Source organism: Loxodonta africana, unplaced genomic scaffold (assembly GCF_030014295.1).
Source record: "Loxodonta africana isolate mLoxAfr1 unplaced genomic scaffold, mLoxAfr1.hap2 scaffold_106, whole genome shotgun sequence".
NCBI lineage: Eukaryota > Metazoa > Chordata > Mammalia > Proboscidea > Elephantidae > Loxodonta > Loxodonta africana.
In genome coordinates, this window is record NW_026974871.1 from 718,167 (window position 1) to 738,027 (window position 19,861).

Consider the following 19,861-nt stretch of genomic DNA (forward strand, 5'->3'; position numbering starts at 1 on the left):
GTATTATTTTCTGAAACCTATTATTAATTACAGTAATTATTATCACAACATTGATAATATTTTTATTACTCATAATATGCTCATTTGTGTAAAAGATGCTGTTTTTACACCAAAAGGATTTATTGTCAAGGAGTAAAGAAATGCTAATAAAAAATTTTATTTAATGTTATGGGTATACACACATAGATAGAATAAATCATTCATGGGTATTACAGAATTGAAGAACTATAACAAATTACAGTGTATAAAGATTCTAGTGGATTAAGTAAGCAGAGAAACTGCATAGATGGGCTTGTCCATGGAGTCATATTTGTGTTCAGGGGGTTAGGAAGGAGGCAATGAGTCCATGGGAGTTCTTGTTGTTGTTGTTAGGTGCCAGAGAGCTGGTTCCAACTCACAGCGACCCTGTGTACACCAGAAGGAAACACCGCTCCATCCTCCACCGTACTCACAATCGTTCTGCTTCAGCCGATTGTTGTAACCACTATGTCATTCCATCTCATTGAGCGTCTTCCTCTTTTTTGCTGACCTTCTACTTTACCAAGCATGATGTCCTTCTCCAGGGACTGATCCTTCCTTCTAATATGTCCAAAGTATGTAAGATGCAGTCTTGCCATCCTTGCTCCTAAGGAGCATTCTGGTGGCAACACACAAGCCCCTACAGCATGACAAACTGACAGGTTTGTGGGGAATAGGGGTTCTGGGTGAGGAGAATGGCAGTTCACAGCAAAAGCAGTTTCAGGAGAAATCCAGCACTCAAAAACAACTAAGATTCTTTCTCAGACATGAATAGTGTCACTGGTGTGGCAAACATTTTGAAAAGTAGTAAAAAAATGAATTACAGCCAGTCACTGGGTTACAAATATCTGACTTATGGACAACTAGAACTTGCCCTTTAACGTTATGTAAATATGCCCTCATTCCTAAACAACTGAACCAACCCCAACTTATAGTAAATTCTTCACCGCTATCATCTTCACTTGCTGCACGTGTAGTTTTTAAATCATTGAAGAGGCTTCCAGCTTTTTCTTGCACTAAATTGAGGCTAAATGAGAACTGTAGGTATGTGTTCCAACTTACCTACAAATTCAACTTAAAGACACACTCAGGAAAGGATCTCATTCATAACCTGAGGACTCCCTGTATTGACTAATTAAAGTGGAAGAGAAGGCAAACACTTTACCAGATGGTTGAGGAGTATTGCATACATTTAACATACTGTTATTATATGAGTTTATAATTCAGTACAGCAGATAAACCATAAATAAAAATAGCTACAGTAAAACACAACTTATGATATTGCACTGTATGGGTTACAGGAGTTTGAAGAAGGTGAGATGTCATCTGCCAATGATAATAAAGGCAGACTTCATGGAAGAGGTGGCATTTATGTTAGATTACTGGGCATGAGGTTGATTCTAACACATAAAAGACGTAAGAGAGAGTTTGAGTCAGAAGATCCTTGTATTTAATATGGTGAGATGGGAAGTTTCAGGACTTATTTCAGAACGCTTAGCAGATGAGTGTGGTGAAGTATACAGCAATGGAAAGACTAAAAAAAAAAACTGTTGCCGTCGAGTCAATTCCAATTCATAGCGACCCTATAGGACAGACTAGAGCTGCCAGCACAGGGTTTCCAAGGAGCACCTGGTAGATTTGAACTGCTGACCTTTTGGTTAGCAGCCATAGCCTTAGCCCATATCACCAGGGTTTCTAATAGAGAGATAAAAAATCTGGAAAATAATGAGTATTTAGAGCAGTTTATTTGTATTTTATATAGTAAATGAGTTACGAATAATATATTTCAAGTCCCTAAATTACTTTATTATAGTCACTTAGGTTTTGAAAAAGACATTAGTCTTTAACCACTTCTAATAAGTAAATATAAAGCAATATTTTAGTGATAGAAATCATACCAGCAAGGAAAAAAACAAAAAACACAGAAAAGAGCCATGTTTTAGCTGCTTTTTAGGTTTATTCTGATCTTATGCTTATAATGTACATCTAATTAGTATTCTAAGACTCATGGTAATCCTAACTGTAATTAATAATTTGTTATCCTGAATGAAAATACAATCATTCTATTCTTGTCACTGTTGCTTTTTCACTTGATGACAAACGTCTTTCTCCATCAATAAATACACTAGTGTCTCTCGATTATGTCTGGAGGTTTAGAATCACTTCCTATAGAAATAACACTGTACCATTCACCAGTGTGAAGATTTTCTTTTAAAATTTTCCGATTGTAACAAGACTGTGGTTACTTTCTTTGTTTTCTGTGAAAAATAGCCACATTAGTGCAAGTGTGAGATGCAAGGAATGCACGTTTTTTTGAAGATTTTTCACATTGTGTTTGTTTTTGAGATGTTTTGTTCCATTTCACAATCCCATCATTAGAATATGAGGATACACCTTTTCCTGGATATTTATTAACATTTATACTTATGACCTATGTCTTTTATTCTTGTGGTTGTCATTTTTTTTTTTTTAGTTCAGCTGCTGGAAGAACACATCTAACTTTAATTTCATTCCCAGTTAGAGTCGGGGCTTCTGTTTTAAGATTTTTTCTTGGCATACCGATATTTTAAAATGCATAAACCTCAAGATTATCAACTAAGCCTTTAGGACTTGGCCATTGATACCATTTTAGTGATGCTTTCCCTGTGCGCATTTTATATTATCATATAGGCAGGTTTTTTTGTTTTATTTTGTTTTTTGATTCTTTGGTACTTTAAATGTTAAAAGCAGTGCATGGAGCTTGCAGCAGGGTGGAAATCATAAACAAAAGGATTATGGAATCCACATTTCCTCACTAAATAAATTTAAAAAAATGTGTCTCTATTGCTTTCCTTTTTTTTTTTTATTAACTTTTATTGAGCTTCAAGTGAACGTTTACAAATCAAGTCAAACTGTCACATATAAGTTTATATACACCATACTCCATGCTCCCACTTGCTCTCCCCCTAATGGGTCGCCCTTCCAGTCTCTCGTGACAATTTTGCCAGCTTCCAACTCTCTCTATCCTCCCATCCCCCCTCCAGACAGGAGATGCCAACACAGTCTCAAGTGTCCACCTGATACAAGCAGCTCACTCTTCATCAGCATCTCTCTCCCACCCGCTGACCAGTCCCTTTCATGTCTGATGAGTTGTCTTCGGGGATGGTTCCTGTCCTGTGCCAACAGAAGGTTTGGGGACCATGACCGCCAGGATTCCTCTAGTCTCAGTCAGACCATTAAGTATGGTCTTTTTATGAGAATTTGGAGTCGGCATCCCACTGATCTCCTGCTCCCTCAGGGGTTCTCTGTTGTGCTCCCTGTCAGGGCAGTCATCGGTTGTGGCCGGGCACCAACTAGTTCTTCTGGTCTCAGGATGACGTAGGTCTCTGGTTCATGTGGCCCTTTCTGTCTCTTGGGCTCTTAGTTATCGTGTGACCTTGGTGTTCTTCATTCTCCTTTGATCCAGGTGGGTTGAGACCAATTGTTGCGTCTTAGATGGCCGCTTGTTAACATTTAAGACCCCAGATGCCACATTTCAAAGTGGGATGCAGAATGTTTTCAAAATAGAATTATTTTGCCAACTTAGAAGTCCCCTTAAACCATGGTTCCCAAACCCTTGCCCTTGCTCCGCTGACCTTTGAAGCATTCAGTTTATCCCTGAAACTTCTTTGCTTTTGGTCCAGTCCAGTTGAGCTGACCTTACATGTATTGAGTATTGTCCTTCCCTTCACCTAAAGCAGTTCTTATCTACTAACTAATCAGTAAAAAACCCTCTCCCACTCTCCCTCCCTCCCCCCCTCGTAACCACAAAAGTATGTGTTCTTCTCAGTTTATACTATTGGTCTTATACAATATTTGTCCTTTTGCCTCAGACTAATTTTGCTCAGCATAATGCCTTCCAGGTTCCTCCATGTTACGAAATGTTTCACAGATTCGTCACTGTTCTTTATGGATGCGTAGTATTCCATTGTGTGAATATACCACAATTTATTTATCCATTCATCCCTTGATGGACACCTTGGTTGCTTCCAGCTTTTTGCTACTGTAAACAGTGCTGCAATAAACATGGGTGTTCATATACCTGTTTGTGTGAAGGCTCTTATTTCTCTAGGGTATATTCCGAGGAGTGGGGTTTCTGGGTTGTATGATAGTTCTATTTCTAACTGTTTAAGATAACGCCAGATAGATTTCCAAAGTGGTTGTACCATTTTACATTCCCACCAGCAGTGTATAAGAGTTCCAATCTCTCCTCAGCCTCTCCAACATTTATTATTTTGTGTTTTTTGGATTAATGCCAGCCTTGTTGGAGTGAGATGAAATCTCATCGTAGTTTTAATTTGCATTTCTCTAATGGCTAATGATCGAGAGCATTTTCTCATGTATCTGTTAGGTGCCTAAATATCTTCTTTAGTGAAGTGCATGTTCATATCCTTTGCCCACTTCTTGATTGGGTTGTTTGTCTTTTTGTGGTTGAGTTTTGACAGAATCATGTAGATTTTAGAGATCAGGCGCTGGTCGGAGATGTCATAGCTGAATATTCTTTCCCAGTCTGTAGGTGGTCTTTTTACTCTTTTGGTGAAGTCTTTAGATAAGCATAGGTGTTTGATTTTTAGGAGCTCCCAGTTATCTGGTTTCTCTTCGTCACTTTTGGTAATGTTTTGTATTCTGTTTATGCCCTGTATTAGGGCTCCTAAGGTTGTCCCTATTTTTTCTTCTATGATCTTTATCGTTTTAGTCTTTATGTTTAGGTCTTGGCTCCACTTGGAGTTAATTTTTGTGAATGGTGTAAGGTATGGGTCCTGTTTCATTTTTTTGCAAATGGATATCCAGTTATGCCAGCACCATTTGTTAAAAAGACTATCTTTTCCCCAATTAACTGACACTGGTCCTTTGTCACATATCAGCTGCTCATATGTGGATGGATTTATATCTGGGTTCTCAATTCTGTTCCATCGGTCTATGTGTCTGTTGTTGTACCAGTACCAGGCTGTTTTGACTACTGTGGCCGTGTAATAGGTTCTGAAATCAGGTAGAGTAAGGCTTCCCACTTTCTTCTTCTTTTTCAGTAATGCTTTGCTTACCTGAGGCTTCTTTCCCTTCCATATGAAGTTGGTGATTTGTTTCTCCATCACATTAAAAAATGACATTGGAATTTGGATCGGAAGTTCATTGTATGTATAGATGGCTTTTGGTAGAATAGACACTTTTACTATGTTAAGTCTTCCTATGCATGAGCAAGGTATGTTTTTCCACTTAAGTAGGTCCTTTTCAGTTTCTTGTAGTAGTACTTTGTAGTTTTCTTTGTATAGGTCTTTTACATCTCTGGTAAGATTTATTCCTAAGTATTTTTTCTTCTTGGGGGCTACTGTGAACGGTAATGATTTGGTTATTTCCTCTTCCATGTTCTTTTTGTTGATGTAGAGGAATCCAAGAGATTTATGTATGTTTATCTTATAACCTGAGACTCTGCCAAACTCTTCTATTAGTTTCAGTAGTTTTCTGGAGGATTCCTTAGGGTTTTCTGTGTATAAGATCATTTCATCTGCAAATAGAGATAATTTGACTTCTTCCTTGCCAATCCGGATGCCCTTTATTTCTTTGTCTAGCCTAATTGCTCTGGCTAGGACCTCTAGCACAATGATGAATAAGAGTGGTGATAAAGGGCATCCTTGTCTGGTTCCCGTTCTCAAGGGAAATGCTTTCAGGCTCTCTCCATTTAGAGTGATGTTGGCTGTTGGCTTTGTATAGATGCCCTTTATTATGTTGAGGAATTTTCCTTCAATTCGTATTTTGATGAGAGTTTTTATCATAAATCGGTGTTGGACTTTGTCAAATGCCTTTTCTGCATCACTTGATAAGATCATTTGGTTTTTGTCTTTTGTTTTATTTATATGGTGGACTACAATAATGCTTTTTCTAATATTAAACCAGCCTTGCATACCTGGTATAAATCCCACTTGGTCATGGTGGATTAATTTTTTGATATGTTGTTGAATTCTATTGGCTAGAATTTTGTTGAGGATTTTTGCATCTATGTTCATGAGGGATATAGGTCTGTAATTTTCTTTTTTTGTGATGTCTTTACCTGGTTTTGGTATCAGGGGAATGGTGGCTTCATAGAATGAGTTAGGTAGTATTCCGTCATTTTCTATGGTTTGAAATACTTTTAGTAGTAGTGGTGTGAACTCTTCTCTGAAAGTTTGGTAGAACTCTGCAGTAAAGCCATCCGGGCTAGGGCTTTTTTTTTGTTGGTAGTTTTTTGATTACCATTTCAATCTCTTTTTTTGTTATGGGTGTATTTAGTTGTTCTACTTCTGATTGTGTTAATTTAGGTAGGTAGTGTTTTTCCAGGAATTCATCCATTTCTTCTAGGTTTGCAAATTTGTTAGAGTACAATTTTTCATAATAATCTGATATGATTCTTTTAATTTCAGTTGGGTCTGTTGTGATGTGGCCCATCTCGTTTCTTATTCGGGTTATTTGTTTCCTTTCCTGTATTTCTTTAGTCAGTCTGGCCAATGGCTTATCAATTTTGTTAATTTTTTCAAAGAACCAGCTTTTGGCTTTGTTAATTCTTTCAATTGTTTTTCTGTTCTCTCTTTTTTTTTTAATTCATTTAGTTCAGCTCTAATTTTTATTATTTGTTTTCTTCTGGGGCCTGATGGATTCTTTTGTTGCTCACTTTCTATTTGTTCAAGTTGTAGGGACAGTTCTCTGATTTTGGCTCTTTCTTCTTTTTGTATGTGTGCATTTATCGATATAAATTGACCTCTGAGCACTGCTTTTGCTGTGTCCCAGAGGTTTTGATAGGAAATATTTTCATTCTCATTGCATTCTATGAATTTCTTTATTCCCTCCTTAATGTCTTCTATAACCCAGTCTTTTTTCAGGAGGGTATTGTTCAGTTTCCAAGTATTTGATTTCTTTTCCCTAATTTTTCTGTTATTGATTTCCACTTTTATGGTCTTGTGCTCTGAGAAGATGCTTTGTAATATTTCGATATTTTGGATTCTGCAAAGGTTTGTTTTATGGGTGGAGAGTTCTGTATAAGTCAATGAGGTCAAGTTGGTTGATTGTTGTAATTAGGTCTTCCGTGTCTCTATTGAGCTTCTTACTGGATGTCCTGTCCTTCTCCTAAAGTGGTGTGTTGTTGCTTTCCGTTTTGTGGGGGAAACCCTAGGGATGGTATTTTAGTTAAGGATAAACACTTTGGGTTTGGACATCTCTCTGAATTTACATGACAACTCTTTGGAGAAGTATAGGTGAGTGCTCGTTACTCAATACCAGGAAACCTCGATGACTCCTAGTCTCAAATCAACTATTTACTCTCCTTCCTAAAATTACTTATACCCGGGGTCATTCTTCTTGTTTCTTGCAGAGTTGACCTCTCCTGCATTAACCTGCTGCTTACACCAGTCACGGTTTTTCCACTGTCCTAATTCCTTCAGAAACCTGGCTTCGCAGTTTATTACCTCCCACTTCTCTATCTATGATATTTTCGCCCTCCAAAACTCAGTCATTTGCTCCCATGGCCAGACCCTAAAGTCTGTAATTAACAACAGCATCATTCCTTCTAGAAAGCTCAATTTCAAGCAAGTTTCCACCGCTACCACATAATGTTTTAGCTAATTCTATTCCCTTTGATTGCAGTGTTTCTTCAATCCTGCCAATACTCTCTTAATTGTACCATCAATAAGCTCCTGATCTGGTTTAGCTTCGCAGGTTAATCACTACACTCAGTCCCTTGCATGAACTTTCTATTCCTCACTCCTTTTAAGGTTCATCATTCACCTGGTAAAATCCCAACTCTGCTTATGTTTGCACCCACACAAGTGAATGTGGCTGGAAAAAATAATACAGCCAGGTTGATCAGCATTACACAAAATTGTAACCGCCTCACACTGGTTGTCAGCAGTGCCCACAATCTTATTTAAAAATTATAGCTTATTTATTCCTCCACTTTCCAAAAGGATTCCTTCATTTACATCTCTCTTCTGAAACTTCCAATGCTTTCAGATCTATCCTCACTCTCGTATGATTACCTAGCTTGAATTGTTTTATAAGAAATTGCAAGCAAACAGAAGAGAACCACACAAGGTTTCCCAAAACTTCTACTCACATATCTAAATCAGTGCGTATAATTTGCCTTCTTATTTTAGGATAGGTAGGCTGTATAAGCTCCTATTTGAGACCGAATATTTCTCTGATACATTACCTCAGTACCTGGTACCCTGTTGTCTGCCTAAACACGGACATCGCTTCAATCATTATAACCACATACCACAATCTACCAGATAATCTGTGTTATAAGAAGTAAATATAATGTCTGACTTCTTAAAAGAATGTAGAATACGTCTGCTGTGGCATTGAGTTAATTGTGGTGTCTAGGGGTGCAGTGTTTAAGGCCTTGAATGTTAGCCAAAAGATTGGCAGTTTGAATCCACCAGCCTTTCCCTGAATACCCTGTGGGACAGCTCTACTCTGTCCTATAGAACTGCTATGAGTTGGAATCGACTCAATAGCAAAGGGTTATTTTTGTTTTTTTTGAGTCACTCAGTGGACTGTGTGGGAATTAGGCTGTAGGTGATAAGGACACTAATGTTTAAATAGCAAATTAATGTATTACACGTATTATAGAAAAAGAAAGACGGCTCAAGTAGCTTGGCCAAGATTGCAAAGCATCTTGATAAATGTATAGTATACAGAAAACAGTGTGTGTATGTATATATATATATATATATAAATTCATAAGTCGCCAGTTGCCATTGAATTGATTGTGACACACAGCAACCCAATGTGTGTCACAGTAGAATTGCACTCCATACAGTTTTCATTGACTGCGCTCTTTTGGAAATAAGTCCCCAAGACATTCTTTGGAGGTGCTGCTGGATGTATTTGAAATGTCAACCTTTTGGTTATTCTTGAAACACTTAACCGTTTGTCCACACAGGCAGTCATATATTTAATATATATATATGTATATATCCATTCACCATTGCTGTCATGTCAATTTCCACTCATAGCAACCTTATAGGATGGGGTATAACTGCCTTATAGAATTTCCAAGGCTGTAGTCATTATGGAAGCAGACCATCAGGGAATGGTTGGTGGGTTTGAACCGCCAACATTTCAGTTAGCGGCTGAGCAGCTAACCACTGCACTACCAGATTTCCTTTACACACACACACACACACACACACACACACGTTTGGCTGAAGTCAGAGAATTCCAGAAAGACGTTTACCTGTGCTTTAGTGACTACACACAGGCATTCGACTTTGTGGATCATAGCAAATTATGGATAACATTTTGAGGAATTAAAATTCCAGAACACTTAATTGTGCTCATGCAGAACCTGTACTCAGACCAAGAGGCAGTCATTCTATCAGAACAAGGGAATAGTGCATGGTTTAAAGTCAGGAAATGTGTCAGGGTTGCATTCTTTCACCATACTTATTCCATATGTATGCTGAGTAAATAACTCAAAAAGTCGGACTATATGAAGAAGAATATGGCATCAGGACTGGAGGAAGAATTATTAGCAACCTGCAATATGCAAATGACACAACCTTGCTAGCTGAAAGTGAAGAGGACTTGAAACACTTACCGATGAAGATCAAAAACTACAGCCTTCAGTATGGATTGCACCTTAACATAAAGAAAACAAAAATCCTCACAAAAAGCTTCACAATAACCAAGATCATGATAAAGGGAGAAAATATTGAAGTAGTCAATCATTTCATTTTACTTGGATTCACAATCAACACCCACAGAAGCAACAGTTAAGAATCAAAGGATGTACTGCACTGGGCAAATCTGCTGCAAAAGACCTCTTTAAAGTGTGAAAAAGTAAAGATGAGGATGGTATTTTCAAGCACTTCATGTTCATGAGAAAGCTGGACAATGAATAAAGAAGACTGAAAAAGAATTGACACATTTGAATTATGCTGTTGGAGAAGAATATTGAATACACTATAGACCGCCAGAACAAACAAATCTATCTTGGAGAAAGTGCACCCAGAGTGCTCCTTGAAAGTCAGCATGGCAAGACTTTGTCTCATATACTTTGGACATGTTATCAGGAGGGACAAGTCCCTGGAGAAGGACATCATGCTTGATAAAATAGAGGGTCAGCAAAGAAGTGGAAGACCCTCAATGAGATGGATTGACACAGTGACTGCAATAATGGGCTCAAACACAGCAACGATTGTGAGGATGGAGCAGGATGGGGTAGTGTTTATGTTGTACATAGGGTCATTATGAGTTTGAACAGACCCAACAGCAGCTAACAACCTAACAACAAGTAGATTTATTTCAACTTATAAATACATGTTTCTAAATTTTAAAATTTAAGAATACAAAGTGTGGACATGAAAGAATTGTGGTTTCTCATAGCTTATGCTACTCCCGTATGTTTTACCATTACATATTCTTTCTCAGATTGCACTACGTAATGACAGTTATGCAATTTGACCATTCTCTATCACTAGTCTTATAATTGCCGTTACGTGATTAACCAATGACATCCATTACCAATGGATCCTGTTTACAAATTATCTTGAAGAATATTCTGAGTGTGATATTTGCAAAGCCACAATTGGGAAATTAACATTTATTATAAAACTCTGAGTTCTTAAATAGTGGCCTTGTCAATACAAACAAGGAGAAAAAGAAAGTTTGAAATTACTCATCTTCATTTTAACAGAAAGAAGGAAAAGGGATACTGTTTTAAAATATGTAAATTTTTAAACCATCATAAAATTGTCCCAACTAGGAAAGTGAATGGTGTTGGTGAAGATGAATCTGAAATGAACGATATTACCCCAAACCTGGCTGTTGTTGATGAGAACATAATGCTTGGAAGATTTCCACTGAATAGAAGTTGCCAAGACACTTTTCAAACATCGAGACCCATCTAATGCTATAAAAGTGTCATTTTATGTGGCAGAAAAAAAAATTAGAGAATAGATATCTAAGTTTTTTAAATATTGTTGTTGTTGTATGCCTGTTGAGTCAATTCTGACTCATAGTAACCCTATAAGTCACTTTTGGTTAGCAGCCAAGAGCATAACCATTGCACCACCAGGCTTCCTTAAACAGATTCCTGTAAACCAGATAATCTGATACACATTAGTAAATATTAAAATAATTAATATTTTAGACATTTACATCTTTGAGGCCATTTCTCCACAAAAGATTTTGCTGAGGGCCACTTTCATGTTCCTGTTCCTAAAACTGTAAATGACAGGATTCAGAGTAGGAGGTAACAAGCAGTATAACACAGACATAAAGAGGTTCACCGAGGATGGGGATTTCGAGGCTGAGCCTAAGTACGCCATAAATCCAGAAGAGAGAAACAAGGTCACCACAGTGAGGTGCGGCATGCAGGTGGAGACAGTTTTGTACCTTCCTTGAGTGGACAGAATCCTTAAGACAGATGAGAAAATATGAAAATAGGAAACAACCATTAAAATGAAACACACAAAAGCAAAACAACAGCTAGCAACGATAAATGCATATTCTAAAATATGCTCCCCAGAACAAGCAAGTGTAAGCAATGATGGAATATCACAGAAAAACTGATGAACTATGTTGGACCCACAGAAATTGACAGAGAATGTACCTGCCACATGAATGGATCCATAGGCACACCCACTGAGCCATGATGCAGTCACCATCTGCACACAGGCACCTCTATTCATAATGGTCTCATAGTGCAGAGGATGGCAGATTGCAACGTAGCGGTCATAAGACATGACAATAAGGAGAGCAAACTCTGTGCCCGAGAAAAAAATAACGAGAAAAACCTGTGAGGCGCATCCTAGGAAGGAGATGGAATGGCTGTTAGTCAGAGAGTTCATGATGAACTTGGGGACAATGATAGAGATATAGCACATGTCAATTAAGGACAAATTCTTTAGGAAGAAATACATGGGGGCTTGGAGGTGCTGGTCAACGGTGGTGAGTGTAACAACGAGGAGGTTCCCCATCAAGGCTGTCAGGTAAATGAGGAAGAAGAGGGCCGTATACAGTTTCCGTAGTATCCAGTCATCAGGAAATCCCACGAGCAAGAATTCCGTTATGTTGGCTATTTTCTGAGGCATGCTGATTTTTGTCTGCAGGGACTTAAGTAACATTTACTTCATTCACTTACATCCTCAGAACCTGCCTCTTTTGTTGGTTCTTTAATTGATTCTACTGTGTTCTGAGGGACATTTTAAGGTCATTAGAGTAGTCTCAGGGAGTTACATCTTAAAAACTACAGTTTTAAACTAATGCACAGTAAATTATAATAACATAGTCTTTAAGAGCAGGTTAGAATAATTTACCTTCTGGTTGCCTAGGGCAGTGAAATACGTCTTGCACGTATGATAGATTGGAACTGGATCCCCGACAGTTTTACCAAGGCTTCACGTTAAGCAGGTCATACATGGGCTATCTTTAAAGGTTGAATAAAATCCTAAAAGTATCTGCATATCCTACTGTGCCCATATCAATTGTTCATAAAGAGCATGTAGCTGCCATGATTCTAATAACCAAAATTAAAACATAATAACTAACAGCTTATTTTCCTAAAAGGCAGTGAATATAGTCAGGTAAAATGAATGTACTTACTTAGATATATAAAGAGATCATGTGAGTGGGGAAATTTCTAGTAGATGCTTATAGGCTTGGGAGAAATCCACTAACCTAATAGTAACACACTTTCCCTAATTTCTGGTGTTCGTTCTTTAAAATGCTGCGGAACTGAAGGCTGAGGATGAGGTTGACAGAGAGCACTTTCTCATACAGTAAGAGAGGCTGGACGAGGTGGGTCTTTTGTCCAAAAGGAAGCACATTTCTGGTCAAATATTGGTATTGCTCTGGTTTCCTATGCATTTACCGAGTTATAGTCTTCTGTCCATTGGCACCAAACCAAAAACCAAACCCACTGCCGTTGAGTCAATTCCAACTCATAGTAACCCCATTGGCACACACATGTTTAAATGAGTCTTGTGTTTGTCCTGCATTTTTATAAGAACTTTCGATTGGCTAATTAGAATGAGAGTTAATTAAGTGTATTGGCAAAGATTCCTGTAGGGGACGATCATTTCCTGGAAGATAATGTTATTATGGACGTGGAAGCTTTGTAGTGCAAAAATTTAGGTCTGTGGTTGGGGAGTTGGCTTACCCAATAGGATTTCCTGTTATGAGACCATCTCATCAACTGAAGAATAATTTGTTGTTGGGTTTCTTCCCTCAATAGACTGTGTGGAACTTTACATTTGGTGAAAAGTGAAAAACATAACTTTTTTCATTCATGAACTCATATCTGGACACAAGTGATCAGCTATGTCACTTGCCCTTAGTATCTATTTTGATATTATTTTTGTTTTTATTTATCATAAGTATGTGTAAGTCCTTCTGTCATACAAAATAATCAAGCTACCAGAAAATAAGAAACTTAAATTCCCTCTCTCAGCCTCCACTCAATTTTCCTTCCCAGAACAGTATTCTAAAATGTTTTATTGCATTTCTTATCTTTCAGTTTTCTGTCAATTTGTGGCATACAACTACAAAAAAGGGAACATTTCAGCATAAGGGAGATCTTTGCATTCTTTGCTCTATATGCTTATTTTTCACTTAACATATTTTTCAGAAACATTTACCAATACTGTTACAAATATATTTAATCCTTGCTTTTTAATGTTTGCATGTACTTTAGTTTATGCATTCACCATTTTAAAAATTCTTATTTTTTCATATCCCAAACAAATCGTGATAGCTATAACATATATATTTTTATACATATGCACACCTAATTTCCTAAAATAAATTATTTGAGAGTAATTAACTGATCAAATAGCTTTGAAATTTCTATAATGCCACCAATTGATCTCCCAAATACACATGGCAAATCTGTGCTCCTACCTACAGCATTCCATTTACCTGCCTATACAGGAGATTTTTATTTATTCATTTTTGTTAAACTTACAGGCAAAAACTTTCTTGCTGTTGATGCCATTCATGGCTATATTATTCCCAGTGAAGGGCAGAATTGGAGATAGACACATACTGTTGTTGTTGGGCTTACAATATTTAGAAATGAAATATATTTGATGTTAACATGATAAAGTAAAAGGTTAGAACAAACGGGTACTGGAGTAAGAAAATAATGTCCTATGATAACTCAAATCAATGGTAAGAAATAAAGGTAATAAAAGTTAATTTAAAAAGCTAATATAAGAAACTATGAATATATACTTGCTCTTTTTTCCCCTCTCTGCTTTCTTGAAATCTGTAAGATATAAAATAATAATTATAACATTGTACTGCTGGATTTATAACATATATAGATGTGATCTGTATATCACTAGTACAAAAAAAGGGACAGAATGAAGCTGCATGGGAATAAAGTTTCTAAATTTCACTGGAATTAAGTTGATATAAATTTAAAGTATATTCTACTAAAGTATAATAAATATTGTCACCCATTCATGTTAAAAACTCTCAATGAACAAGAGAACTTTCTCAGTAAAGAATATCTACAAAAACCCTACAGCTAACATCATGCTTGATTAAGAGCTCACCTGCTGACAAAATGTTGACAGTTCAAAACCATCCAGTGACTCTGAGGGAGAAAGAGCTGACAATCTGCTCCCGTAATGACTACACTCTAGAATATTCAATGGGGCAGTTCTACTCTATCACATAAGGTCACTGTGATTCAAAGTTGACTTGTGTAACTAACAACAAAAATGACTCCATACTTAAAGGTGACAAATTGCATGTTTACCTTCTAAGTTCAGGAACAAAGCAAGTGTGACTCCCTCTCATCAATCCTATTCAATATTTTACTGAAAGTCCTAGCTCGTGTGATGAGACGATAAAATAAAATGTATACAGATAGGAAAAGAAAAAAAAAAATTTACAGGTGCCATGTTTGATAGAAAATCCCACAGGATCAACAAAAACAATCCTGGAACTGATACCTGGTTACAGCAAGGTTGCAGGATACAAGATTAATATGTAAATGTCAATTAGTTTCTATATAACAACAACAACAAAAAAAAACCACCAAAACCATTGCTGTTGAGTCAACTCTGACCGTATAGCGACCCTATAGGACAGAGTAGAACTGCCCCATATAGTTTCCAAGGAGCGCCTGGTGAATTTGAACTACTGACCTTTTGGTTTGCAGCCTGAGCTCTTAACCACTATACCACCAGGGTTTCCTTCCATATAACAGCAATGGGAAATTGAAATTAAAACACAATACCGTTTACATTAGCACCAAAAAATGAACTATTTGAGTATAATTGTAATAAAATACTTACAGGATCTATACCAAGAAAACTACAAAATGCTAATAAAAGAAAGAAAGGCAGATAAAAATAAATGGAGATCAAAGTGTTCGTTAATAGTAGTCTTTTTTTTTTTTTTAGTTCCATCTAGTTCTTCTGGTCTCATGACAAACCCGGCAGTTGTTCATGGAGGCGGCCAGACATGTATTAGATGTTCTCTTTCAATTCCTGTCCCTCCTTCTTGTTCTGTTGCTCCAGTGAATGGAGACATCTTGAATGGCAACTTGTTAGCTCTTAAGACCCCAGTCACTACACAGCAAATTAGGAGATAGAAAACAGAGTTACTTAGAAACAATATTGGTCTAATTTATTGGAATATCCCTCAAAATCATGTCCCTAAGCCCCCAAACCAAGAAAACAAATCCTGTGAGGTGTTTGGTTGTGCATAAATAACCTCAACCACTGCCCACCCCTTCTTGTTTTGTAAACACAATATTTGCCAATTCAACATTTTTTAAGGTGTATGGTTTAGTGATATCAATTACATTAATCAATTGTACAAACATTACCCTTAATTGATGCCAAATTTCCCAACAGCATAAAAAAAACCTCACTACTTCCCAAAGAGTGGACTCCCTTCTCCCTCTCTTTTACCCCCAATAACCACTAATAAACTTTGATCTCTATGTATTTGCCTATTCTTTTCATTTTATATAAGTGAGATCTTACAATATTTTCCCTTTTGTGATTGGCTTATTTTAGTCAGCATAATGTCTTCAATCCATGTTGTAGCATGTATGTAGTATGTACTTCATTTCTCTTTCTGGCTTAGTAGTATTCCATTGCATGTATGTATCCCATTTTGCCTGGCTATTTGTTGATGGATATTTAGTTTGTTTCCAACTTTTGGCTATTGTGAATAGTGCTGCAATGAACACTGGTGTACATATGTCCATTCACTTCTCAACCCCTAAGACACTCGGGTATATACCTAGAAGTGGGATTGCTGGGCCATTCTATAGACAGATCCTGATCAAAAGGGAGGGGGGAATGCAAAACAAATTTCATTCTCAATGGTATCCAGAATTTCTGGGGACATTGAGGCTGAATGAGCCCCTGAAATTATTGCCCTGAAATAATATTTAAACTTTAAACCAAAACTATTCCCTGAAGTCTTCTTTGAACCAAAAATTAACTTATTTTAATTCATAAAGTGTGTCTGCTTTGAGCATTGTGCTCTTTTAAAGGAATATCCATGTGAGATCAAATTGAGAACAGCGACTTGAGAGACTGGATGGGAAGCTTAGAAGGCAGGGAGTTTAAGATAATGCTGGTGGAATAATGCAGAGAAGGATAGCGAGAATGGTAGCACAACTTGAAGTAACCAGTGTCAATGAATTATACATGTAGAAATTGCCCATCAACTAATGACTGGTAAACACAAGTGGCATGTACATAAAATGGATTATTTGATAATAAATAAGAAGGAAGTGCTGATGCATGTTACAAGATGTATCAACCTTGAAACTGTTATTTTGAGGGGAAATTGGCAAGAGTATTTGAGAATGTATGCTGTCCAAGAAGTAGAACTCATAGATTTAGCTCCTCTTGCTAAGAGAAGCCATACAAGACAAAATATATAGACTGAGGAATAAAAAGCCTGGGCCAGAAAGTAATGTCAGGCACAAAAACCTGTAGAAGAGAAGAAAGGGGCTCAGAATGAGAAGTTCTACTGAGCCTTTCTGAAAGAAGTAAATGAATCACGAAGCCATGAAAGAAGGCATTAAAAAGTGGTAAGTATGCAGAAAGTAAAAAGAAAGCACCAGAAATAAAGTAGGGTCAGATGCTTGCACACCTTTGAAAATTTTCCAAATCAAGAGCAAGGAAAGAATAATTCATTTACACTTTCTAGACAGTAAGGAGATAATGGGCAAGTGATCGTTTTTCCCCAGACATGGCAAACATTGGTTATAATAAAAATTTGAATGGGAAAATTGTGCCAATTGACTTTAAATTTGTCAAATAAAAACAAATTTGGACTTATTCATAAAGACAGTTGTGACAATGATCTGATCTCATAAATTTACAAGTGACTCAAAATCAAACAAAAGAAGGCTTCTATCATAGGATAAGCTGAGATTAGCAGAATTTTTTACGGAGAAGCCTGACAAACAATGGGAAATGGCCAATGGAGTCTGAGAGGACAAGCGTTTCTCTGTGGTCAGCTGATTCCTAGAAGTCGATAAGCAGTGGGGGGAGCGCATTTCACTTTTTTAGTGCTTGGTTAGACTTGAGGCAAGCAAAGTTCAGGGGCCTGTGGAATGGAAAGAAGCCTGATTAATGATAAAGTAGTTAAGAAATGAACAATTGTGAACAGTTTGTCACATTCATAGGTCGTGAACTCTATAATCGTATTCCAACAAGGCTGAAATCCAAAAGAGGTATCTCTGGCACCTTTATTACTATTACTGTAATCAAAGAACATTACTTTCCATTTACCCAAAGTCATCCCATGTGCCCTACATTTGGTGTGCAGGGACTGATGGTATGATATTCTTGTGTAACTGGAAACTTCAGCTTATGGGGTGTTTGGAAGTAAACTAATCTGTGAATCCCTGAGAGAATTACTCTTATTCCAATCAGAAGCAGTTTAGGCAGTAGAATCAGATAGAATCCACTAATTTCTAAGGGATGTCAAGCCTTCTCAATGACACCAAACACGATAATACATTAGAAGGCTTATTTTACATTTAAGTGAAAGGGGATTTCATCTCTGTGTATCTTGTCTCTCTCTCTGAGATAGTGGTAATGAATTTGCAATGGATTGTGTCTCTCTTGTGCCTAAATTGAAATTGTTTGCAAGTCATGTAATCTCACCATAGAAAATTGGAATATTTAATCTAGATAAAGAGACTGGACAATATTAAGGATTTGAATACAATATTAAGTTTTCACCTTTTGGTGCATTAAGGACTTTACATTAAGACAGTGACAATGAGTCCCTTTTTTCAGTGGTCTATGTTCAAAATGGAGCCCTGGTGGTGTTGTGGCTAAAAACTCAGCTGATAACCAAACAGTTGGGGTTTCAAATCCACTAGTCACTCCCTGAAAACCCTATGGGGCAGTTCTGCTCTGTCCTATAGGGTCACTATGAGTTGGAATCAACTCAACCACACCTGATAATAACAACAGTATGTTCAAAATAGGAGCTCTGGTTGCATGGTGGTTAGGTGTTTGCCTGTTAACTGAAAGGTCAACAGTTTGAACCCACCAGCCACTCCTCGGCACAAAGATATGGCAGTCGACTTCCATAAAGATTACAGCCTTGGAAACCCAATGGTACAGTTTTACTCTGTATATAGTCACTACGAGTAAGAATCTATTGCTTGTCATGTTCAAAATTGACAGACCAAACAGATGTCCCAGAATGACACTCAGAACAGCTGTGGTAATAAGGGAGCACAACCTCATAAATGTAAGAACAAGGCATCATGATAGAAAAATGGTTGTTCCTCCCAAGGGATGGAAACCGTGGCCCTGATGCCCAGTGTGAACTCTCCAGTCCATGGACAGATGGCTGTGAAATACTGGTGGGGTGGAAGCACTTAAACCTTTGTCTTGTGTTACAGCAAGGAGTTACTTGTTAGTGATAACTGTGGGAACCTGCTTCATGCCCTGTTCACTTCTCCCTGGAACCAAACCATGTGTTGTCCAGTCAACTCTGACTTGTGGTGATCCCATGTGTGTCAGAGTAAAACTGTGCTCTGTAGAATTTTCAATGGCTGTAATCTTTCAGAAGTAGATCACCAGGCCATTCTTATGAGATGCCTCTGGGTGGATTGAACCTCCAATCTTGCTGTTAGCAGTCAAGAATATTAACCATCTTCATCACCCTGGGTAAAATACCTGATAAGTGATAGCACTAGGCAAGTGTTTGATGTTGTATAGCTGGTATATTAGAAAAATTGTTAGCGGTTTCTCTCTCTCTCTCTTCATAGTAATCCTGGGTCTGTTTGTTTGCATTCCAGACCCAATCATAACTAACCATTTTCCAACACCTATGTTAGTGTGTGGGTTAGTTTGGAGACAGTACTGACCCAACAGGTCACATGCCAGAGCCCTGCCCTCCACCTTATACTTTATCAGTGACATTTTCCTCTCCATTGATTTAATTTCTGAAGTAGTCTCCAAAGATGTTTTGAACCCTGGAGATGAAAAGGGATTTTATTCATGTCCCTAAAGACTCAACAGCACTTTGTTACACAACTTCCACAGCCATACTTTCAGCCTCATCCCACTGCCCATGAACTTCCCCCAAGACCTTCTTTCCCCTAACAATGAATTACGTGATGCTTATCTGTGTTGTCTGTTTACATTGATAATGTGTCATCAATACATATTGCAAATATTTTCTGATAAGTCAGTTGTATTCTTTCACCTTGTTTATATTTTAAATGAATACTTTTTATTCATATGATGTGAATTTCTAATCTTTTTTTATTTACTTAATTTTTTCTAGAAAGTTATCCTATATCATAAAATGAGAAAATATTATTCTAAGTTTCCTTCTTCTTGTACTT

The 19,861-nt window shown here is 37.3% G+C and overlaps 1 protein-coding gene across 1 annotated transcript; it reads right to left on the reverse strand.

Moving 5' to 3' along the window:
- Nucleotides 1-11,136: 11,136 nt before the first annotated feature.
- LOC100661967 (olfactory receptor 14A16-like) lies at nucleotides 11,137-12,450 on the reverse strand. Its single transcript, XM_023541854.2, has one exon. It carries the CDS (start codon nucleotides 12,132-12,134, stop codon nucleotides 11,163-11,165), a length of 972 nt encoding a protein of 323 aa, XP_023397622.1. The 5' UTR covers nucleotides 12,135-12,450; the 3' UTR covers nucleotides 11,137-11,162.
- Between the last annotated feature and the right edge of the window lie 7,411 nt (nucleotides 12,451-19,861).

Coding starts and splice junctions, on each gene's coding strand:
- LOC100661967 (XM_023541854.2), bottom strand. CDS start 12,134: ATGTTACTTAAGTCCCTGCAGACAAAAATCAGCATGCCTCAGAAAATA.